Below are 9,667 nucleotides of genomic sequence, written 5' to 3'. Positions count from 1 at the left end.
AAGTGAAGTGAAAAGTCTAAAAGAGATAAAGTACATGTAGCAGTTTCAGTACCAGTGTCCCCAAAGCCCGGTCCTTCACATATTAATTTGATTCCAGATATTGATATAGATGAATCAGTGAAGAAGAGTTATGCTGCCATTGTAAGAGATACTCTCCAGAGGAGAATTGGAAGTTTCCAGGAGTATCTCTATCATTTTGCCAAGCGAAGACGTTGCGATAATGTAATCAGGGGCAAAACATGCAACCACTGGGTACATGTGTCTTATTGTTCACGAATCCGGGTGCCTTATATTGAATTTCAACCAGATTTACTTCCCCTGTGTGACGTCACCAGAATTGATGATGATGATGATGTTCGTCCATCGCTCAGCGAAGATGACCATGACATCAGACTCTACGTAGTTGACAGGGTTTGGTTGTCCGAAGGTGACTCGCCAGGTCAATTTGGGCATGAAAGTACCTTCCACAGGTCGGGCACTTGTGTTCGGTGTCGATATTGAAGTTTTCCACGCTGTGCGATCCTTCGCCAATTCCTCCCATTTGTCTATTTCAATGCCAAGTGTCTTCAGGGATGCTTTCAGACTGTCCTTGACGCGTTTCCACTGACCGCCTAAGAACCTTCTTCCAGCAGTTAGCTCACCAAACAGAAGTTGTTTGGGGATCCTTGTTTCTGGCATGCGGCAGATGTGACCAGTCCAACGTACTTGTGATCGCTGAAGGATGGCATATATCGAGGGGAGTTTAGCTCGAGTGAGTACATCGGTATCTGGGATTTTGTCTTGCCACTTGATGTTCATCAGCTTGCGAAGACAAGTCATGTGAAAGTGGTTCAGTCGCTTGGCGTGTCTGGCATACACTGTCCATGTTTCACAAGCATATAACAATGTAATGATGACGACAGCCCTGTAGAAACTTATCTTTGTTTCGAGATGTATGCCGCGACGTTTCCATACTGAGAGTCGTAGTCTCCCAAATGCAGCACTGGTTTTTGCTATTCGGCAGTCAATTGCATCATCTATGTGCACTGCTCTCGACAGGGTGCTACCAAGGTAAGTAAACTTGTCGACGGCTTGCAACTTTGGATCATTCACTTTTATGCTTGGTTCGACATATGGCTTGCCTGGTGCAGGTTGGTGAAGCACTTCGGTCTTCTTTGTGTGGTAAGCCCGAAGTTGTCACATGCCCTAGATAATTGGTCGACATTGTGCTGCATGTCTGGCTCTGTTGTTGCATTGATGGCACAGTCATTAGCAAACAGCAGATCACGGATAATGGTCTCCTTCAACTTCGTGACAGCTTTCAGTCGCCGCAGATTGAAAAGTTTGCCATCAGTCCGGTATCTGATGCCTACCACTGGGTCTTCATGACTAAAGGCGTCGGTCAGCATAGTGGAGAACATCATGCTGAATAGAGTAGGGGCCAACACACAGCCTTGCTTGACTCCGTTGCTCACATGAAAGTCACGGGATGCTTCTCCATCATCTAGCACTCGTGCCATCATGCCATCATGGAACTGACGAACTAAGACGATGAAGCGATCAAGGCATCCAAACTTGGACACGATTTTTCAGAGACCTTCTTTTGCTTACTTATCAAATGCCTTGGGGCCTCCGTGGCCGAGTGGTTAAGGTCGCTGACTTCAGATCACTTGCCCCTCACCGATGTGGGTTCGAGCCTCACTCGGGGCGTTGAATTCTTCATGTGAGGAAGCTATCCAGCTGGCTTACGGAAGGTCGGTGGTTCTACCCAGGTACCCGCTCGTGATGAAATAATGCACGGAGGGGCACCTGGGGTCTTCCTCCACCATCAAAGCTGGAAAGTCGCCATATGACCTATAATTGTGTCGGTGCGACGTTAAACCCAACAAATAAATATCAAATGCCTTGGTCAGGTCAACGAACGTCGTGTATAGGTCCTGACGCTGTTCCTGGCATTTTTCTTGAAGTTGGCGTGCTGCAAACACCATACCGACAGTTCCGCGATTTGCACGGAAGCCACACTGGCTCTCTGGTAGTAGACCATCTTCTAGGTGAAGTATCAATCGGTTGAGAAACACTCTAGCAAGAATCTTTCCAGCTATACTAAGAAGCGATATGCCTCACCGGAATTAGGAGAATAACAAAATGGCAGACGTTTTGACAGTTCATTTTGTTATAAAGTAGTTACATTCCCGATACTGACACAAGTTTGATGAAAATTAATGCAATACATGATGTTTATTGAAAAAAAAAGAAGATTTATTTATTCAGGTAAGTGTATATTATTTGTTTCTTGTATATATATTTTCTGCATTTTTTGCAATTATTTCTTATCACCACGAAATGAGTTCCTTTGATGGTACAAGCAAATAGCTGTTGCTTCACTATTCATATGACAATTATAAGACTGTTTGTAAATTTGCTTTTCGTAGCACATCCAATATGACTTTATTACCAATATCGTCAACGTTTGCAAATGTTATATTGTCATTGCCTACTGATTCACATTTCTTTGCATGACATTTGCCCTTTATTGTATTAAAATAACATTTCGGATCATAAGTTTAAAAAATAAATTTCACAGATATTATGTCTTATTTGCAATCATGGCAACAAGAGTTTTCAAACCTGTCCATGCTTTATAAACTCTTTGTTTGTTTGATTCAATGCCTTACTTGATCATACAATTATTCTGTGTCTGTTACAGAGTACCATGCCTTAGTTATGATTCAAACGGTAGCAGATTCGAGGCTTTCCTCGGTAGTGTTGCTCCATATACTGAACCCTATAACCTTATAAATGACATAGATATAGTACGAATATTTTTTCGAAACATACATATGTTGTTTTACATAGTCATACCTTGTTATGTCTCCCACCACACAGTGGTGTGGGAGACATATTGATTTACTCCAGTCTGTGTGTGTGTGTGTGTGTGTGTGTGTGTGTGTGTGTGTCACAAAGCCTGTCCGTACTTTAAGTCGAACATTTCTCATCCGATCTTCACCAAACTTCAACAAAATGTGTCAAACAATAAGTGCTCGGCCAAGTTCGATAACTAGCCTAATCGGCCTAGGCACTTTGGAATTATAGCCCTTGAATTACCGAAAAATGCTCAGATTTTAGGCGCATTCCTGGAGCCAAAAGGACCACTATACTACTGATGAGTAGTATAGGGGTCCTTTTGGCATGTTTGGCATGAGTAGTATAGGGGTCCTTTTGGCTCCAGGAATGCGCATGTAGTCTGAGTAGTATAGGAGTCCTTTTGACTTGATGAATGTGCATGCGCTCTAGTAGGGCAAGTTCGATAATGAGCCAAATCGGTCCAGGCACTTCGGAGTTATGGCCCTTGAATTACCCAAAATCGGCCTTTTTACTCTTGTCCGTGCTCTAAGTCGAACATTTCTCATCCGATCATCACCAAACTTTAAGAAAAAAATGTTTGACCATAGGTCCTCGACCAAGTTCGATAACTAGCCAAATCGGCCCAGACACTTTGGAATTATGGCCCTTGAATTACCGAAAATCTGCCTTTTTTTTCTCGTCCGCGCTATAAGTCCAACATTTTTTTTTTTTTTTTTTTTTTGAGGCCCAGATGGTAACCCCGTTTATTATCCCTGTACAATGGTATAATAGGGGTCGGAGAGCCATCCACCTATTAACCTTACAATAATATATGGCTACAATATGAAATTATGAAATATGAAATAATATGGTACAACAATATATATTTTAAACCTTACAGTATGTATGAATACTATATGAAATTATAACGTACAGCAATGTATATTTTTTAAACTCCAGCAAATACATGTACATACACAGTAAATGCACAATTATATGATATATATATACATGATATTTACTAGATATCAAAACAAAACCATACATTTTGGAATTTCTCAGATAAAATGGATTTTTTTTTTGTTTGGAAGTGGCCCTCAAATGGACCTCAAAAAAGTTTTCCGAAAAAAAAAATGAAAAGAATTTTAAGCTGCTGACCCCCCCCCCCCCCCAAAAAAAAAAAAGGGTGGGGGTTAAGATAAAAAAAAATAAAAGGGTACCTTTCCCTGCTATCGCCAATTATAAACCCTTTATTTTACATTAAATGTGGGTAATTTGAAAAGTAGCAAATGTAAATATTTTTTATACAAATCTGTTATTCTACGTATTAAGGTTTGGTCATATATACAGTTTTTGAACCAGTTTTGACCAGTTTTTATCAAACTTTTGATACTCTTTATTAAGTTAAGCTATATATTTTAGTGTTATGATTTTTTTTTCAATGTTTAATAAACAATGGAATATTTAGACACTGTACACAATTTTCTTTAAACTTCGACTTATAAATGTAGTATTTAAGTAGCAATGATATAAAATTTCCTTTATGGTTATCTTTAGCATATGAGAAAAGAAATTGCTTTTCTTGTATATCTAAGACTATTTCATATTCATTTTTTATCCAGTTTTTCACTTCTGTTAAATAATTTTTAACATATGGGCATAGATTGAATAAATGTTTAATCGTTTCTCTCTGATTTTTACAGTAGGAACATATATTACTGTCGCTTTTTTAATGACATATAAAAACGTGTTTGTAACAAGTATGTTTTGATTTATTTTAAACTGAAAATCTTTTAGCTTTACTTCTTTTATTGTCTGTAGATTTTTACAGTATTCCTTAAACTCTGACTCGGTAATTCCCATTGTTTGTATCCATTTATTTGGTACCATTATACTTTTCGTATCAACAAATATATCATAAAAAAATACGGCTCCCTTTCTTTTCTTCAATCAATTTTTTTAGATAAGGATTTAAATACATATTATTTTTATACTGAATTATATCATTTGCGTTTTGCCTTATTTTGTTTTTCCAATCTATGGGTATATTTGAAATAATGCGATGTAAATCTAAAAAGGTTCCATTTATTGTGTAATTGTTTTTCAGGCTTTCTAAATTCAAAAACATTCCCTCATTATCAAGTAAATCTATTACATATACGATATTATTACGATACCAGTTCTGTATGTATTCCGTTTTATTTCTGAAATGGTGGTTATACTATAAAGGTGAGTACAGAATGTCTTCTAAGTTGCTGATTTCACAACGTTCAATAAATTTACCCCAGCTATTAAGAACATTTCGCCAAAAAGGATTTTGTATTTCCATAGCGAGTATTTTTGAATATTGCGATCCTAAAGAAATAGTCTTATCAAATGAAAATGTTAAAAGAGAGTTCCATGTATCACAGTTAAAAATAGCTAATCTTCTAATCCAACTAATTTTAAGACTTAAGATAAAAGCTTTAATGTTCACCATTCTCAGTCCTCCGGATTCTATATTTTTGACTGCGTTTACTCTTTTTATTTTATCTGGTCCGTTATTCCATAAAAAGTTATAGGCAATAGTTTCTAATTGTTTAATAAATTCATCCGAGGGATCGGGGAGTGATATAAATATGTAAACGAACTTAGATAAGACGAGGGATTTTAGAATACTTACTCTTCCGAAAAGGGTAAGTTTTCTTTTTGACCATACACAAAGGATGTTTCTACACTTCAGCAAAATTTCAGGTGCATTCAGATTCCAAATATCATAAACATTTGCAGAGAAACGGACACCAAGTATCTTAATGGGTTCTTGACTCCAGTCTAATGGTTGATCAGTGCATAACTTAAGTGCAGAGTTTCTTAATGAACCTATCCAGTAGGCTCTTGTTTTATCAATGTTTATTATGCCCCCGAAGGGAGGCATATAGTTTTTGAACCGTCTGTCGGTCTGTCAGTCTGTCCGCAATTTTCGTGTCCGGTCCATATCTTTGTCATCGATGGATGGATTTTCAAATAACTTGGCATGAATGTGTACCACAGTAAGACGACGTGTCGCGCGCAAGACCCAGGTCCGTAGCTCAAAGGTCAAGGTCACACTTAGACATTAAAGGATAGTGCATTGATGGGCGTGTCCGGTCCATATCTTTGTCATCGATGGATGGATTTTCAAATAACTTGGCATGAATGTGTACCGCAGTAAGACGACGTGTCGCGCGCAAGACCCAGGTCCGTAGCTCAAAGGTCAAGGTCACACTTAGACATTAAAGGATAGTGCATTGATGAGCGTGTCCGGTCCATATCTTTGTCATCGATGGATGGATTTTCAAATAACTTGGCATGAATGTGTACCACAGTAAGACGACGTGTCACGCGCAAGACCCAGGTCCGTAGCTCAAAGGTCAAGGTCACACTTAGACGTTAAAGGTCATTTTTCATGATAGTGCATTGATAGGCGTGTCCGGTCCATATCTTTGTCATTCATGCATGGATTTTAAAATATCTACGCATGAATGTGTGACACATTAAGACGACGTGTCGCGCGCAAGACCCAGGTCCGTAGGTCAAAGGTCCTAAACTCTAACATCGGCCATAACTATATATTCATTCAAAGTGCCATCGGGGGCATGTGTCATCCTATGGAGACAGCTCTTGTTTTTAAACCTGACATTGTATAAAAGTTATTAAGTGTTATCAAACAGTGTCTTAACGATTCTTCGGACCCGTTTAAAAACATCTGGGTGTCATCAGCATATTGACTGATTTTATATTGTTTATACGGCAAATTAATACCTACAATACTATTATTTCGTCTGATCATTAGCCCTAATATCTCAGAACATAGAATAAATAAGTAAGGAGAAATTTGGTCTCCTTGTCTGCAACCCCTTTCAAGGAAGAAAAAATCAGACAGGTGACCATTTTGTAAAATGCATGTTTCACCCTCATTTTGAAATAAACGTATCCACTTCTTAAATGAATTCCCAAACTTAAAGAAATCTAAAGTTTTGTGTATAAATGCCCATGAGATTGAGTCAAATGCTTGCTGAAAATCTATGAAGAGCAGCAAGCCAGGTATATTTTGAGAGTTAGTTTCAAACATGATGTCGTAAATAAGTCTGATGTTTTCCCCAATAAATCTACCGGCTACGAAACCTTTTTGATCTTGATGGATAAGTTTATCCAAGAAGCGTTTTAATCGATTTGCTATCACTGTTGATGCTAACTTATAAACCACATTTAAAAGAGAAATTGGCCGCCAGTTTTTCATCAAACATCTATCTTTGTTTGGTTTTGGAAGACAGGTTATGACCCCTTGTTTCTGTGTTACTGATAAGTTGTTTATATTATAACCGTGGTTTAATGATCTCAAAACAAAATATGCGATGTCTTTCCAGAAAAACTTAAAAAATTCAACAGTATATCCATCTAACCCAGGGCTTTTGTTATTTTTCATATCGTTAAGGGATTTGGTTAATTCAATTATATCTAATTCACCTTCTAGTTTTAAAGACTCTGACGGACTTAATTCCCTTGGATTATTTCCAATGATATCTACAAGTGGCGTTTCATCGACCTTCACAGAATTTTTATACAACTTTTCATAGTAACCTTTTTGAAAGTTTAAAATATCTTTAGTATTAGTATAGTGAACATTGTTTTCATCAATAAGTTCATTTATTGTTTTGTTTGTAAAATTTCTGTTTTCGAGATTGAAAAAGTAGCTCGATGGCTTTTCTCCTAAATTTTCGTATCTACATCTTGACCTTACCATCACACCATCTATGATTTTTTGTCTTAAAGTTTCTAACTCAGACTTTTTCTCTTGCAGTTCATTAATTGCATTTTCATTTACAGTCATGAAATGTTCATTGACATATTTTTCTAAATTTTCGATATCTTTTTCTAGATCTATTTCTCTTTTACGTTCTCTTTTCCTTTTTTCAGAGCAATATTTTATAGTTTCACCTCTAAGTATAACTAAAAACGTTTCTAAAAATAGTTGGTCATTGATATTTAATTGAACCTGTTGATATTTGAAGGAATTATCGTTTGTATTATCCGCAGTAATTTCATTTCGTTCGGTTTTATGTTGTTCAATTAAATTTGCTAACGTAGTTTTAACTAATACAATATAATTTTCATCTTTTAAAAGGGAATTGTTAAACTTCCAGTAACCTTTTCCCCGTAGGTTATCATTAAATTTTAGTGTTAAAGTTATGCCATTATGATCCGACCTATAACCAGGAGTAATATTTGAATCTATTGCAAAATTCATAACACTGTCACTTATTAAAAAAAAGTCGAGTCTTGATTGTTTCTTATTTGGATTTAGTCTTCTCCATGTGTATTGCCTTATATTTTCGTTTTTAATTCGCCAAAAATCTACAAAACCACCATTTTCAATAAGATTAGTGACAACTTTTCTAGCTCTTTGATTATTGACTGAGTTATAATTTTCATAATCTAAAGTAGGATTAATAACTAGGTTCCAATCTCAAAGTCCAACATTTCTCACCCGATCTTCACCAAACTTAAACCAAATGTTTTTTACAATAACTCCTCGACCAGGTTCATTAACTAGCCAAATCGCCAGAGGCACTCCAGAATTATGGCCCTTGAATTACCCAAAATCAAACTTTTTACTCTTCAAAGGTATATTTGTAGTGAGTAAACAGTATATAAAGACTGACTTGCTATTTCGATGATTAGGCAGTTGTGGGAGACATGCGCTTTTCTCAAAAGCAACTCTAGTTAACTAATGGTTTTGTAAAGTTTTAAATGACTACCACATAGTGACGAAGGAACATGAAACAGGGCCCTTCCTTGGCGAAGACTTATCATAGTGCTGAAGGAAGGCCATAGATGCCACTTTCTTACTGAAGACTTACCGTCACATAGCGCTGAAGGAAGACCAAAAGTTGTCACTTTCTTGCCAAAGACTTACAATCACATAGTGCTGAAGGAAGACCACAGATGCCACTTTCTTGCCAAAGTCTTACCATCACATAGTGCTGAAGGAAGACCACAGATGCCACTTTCTTGCTAAAGACTTACCATCACATATTGCTGAAAGAAGACCACAGATTCTTTTTCTTGCCAAAGACGTATTATCACACAGAGCAAAAAGAAGACCATAGGTGGCACTTTCTTGCTTAAGACTAACCATCACATTGAGCTGAAGGAATACCATAGGTGGCCACTTTCTTGCTAAATACTTGCAATCACATCGTGCTGAAGGAAAACGATAGATGCCATTTTCTTGCCATACACTTACAATCACATAGTGCTGAAGCATAATCATATTTGGCCACTTTCTTGCCAAAGACTTACAATCACATAGAGCTGTAGAAAGACCATAGATTTCACTTTCTTGCTAAACACATCCGTCACATAGTGATGTTCAAATGAAGACCACATGTGTTTTCTTGCCATAGACTTAATATCACATAGTAAGAACATGGTGCAACATTCTTACAATGGACGGAACATCACAGTATGAAGGAAGACCAAAGGTACTCACTTTCTTGTCAAAGAGTTTCCATCACATAGTGTTGAAATAAGAGCATAGATGGCTTTATCAATGCTAAAGACATACCATCACATAGCTAACTCTTACATTGCATTGTTCAAAGGAAGACCCAAGTGTTTTCTGGCATAGACTTAATATCATATAGTGCTGAAGGAAGATCATAATGATAAAGGAAGACCACATTCTTACCATAGACGGAACACATCACATAGTTTGAAGGAAGACCAAAGGTGCTCACTTGCTTGCCAACGACTTGCCATCGAGTAGTGATGAAGGAAGACCATACATTTGTAGGTGCAATCTTTCTTGTCACATACTTACCAT

General features: G+C 37.2%; 1 protein-coding gene across 1 annotated transcript; it reads right to left on the bottom strand.

Moving 5' to 3' along the window:
- Positions 1-309: 309 nt before the first annotated feature.
- Positions 310-9,115, bottom strand: LOC128558876 (uncharacterized). Its single transcript, XM_053549119.1, has 3 exons — positions 8,869-9,115; positions 7,309-7,422; positions 310-1,121 (listed from the first exon to the last, which is right to left on the bottom strand). The coding sequence occupies exons 1-3, from the start codon at positions 9,113-9,115 to the stop codon at positions 310-312; spliced, it is 1,173 nt and encodes a 390-aa protein (XP_053405094.1).
- Positions 9,116-9,667: the final 552 nt, after the last annotated feature.

This window comes from Mercenaria mercenaria, chromosome 8 (genome assembly GCF_021730395.1).
Source record: "Mercenaria mercenaria strain notata chromosome 8, MADL_Memer_1, whole genome shotgun sequence".
Classification (NCBI taxonomy): domain Eukaryota; kingdom Metazoa; phylum Mollusca; class Bivalvia; order Venerida; family Veneridae; genus Mercenaria; species Mercenaria mercenaria.
This window is presented reverse-complemented; position numbering and strand designations above follow the sequence as displayed.

Bases quoted from the DNA above. Each gene is read 5' to 3' on its own strand.
- LOC128558876 (XM_053549119.1), bottom strand. From the start codon at position 9,115: ATGATTATGCTTCAGCACTATGTGATTGTAAGTGTATGGCAAGAAAAT. The intron at 7,423-8,868 runs GTAAGTCTTTAG...ACTTTCAAAAAG, and splicing joins TCTTTCAGCAATATGTGATG to GTTACTATGAAAAGTTGTAT. The intron at 1,122-7,308 runs GTGAATTAGATA...AACCTGCACCAG, and splicing joins AGAGTCTTTAAAACTAGAAG to GCAAGCCATATGTCGAACCA.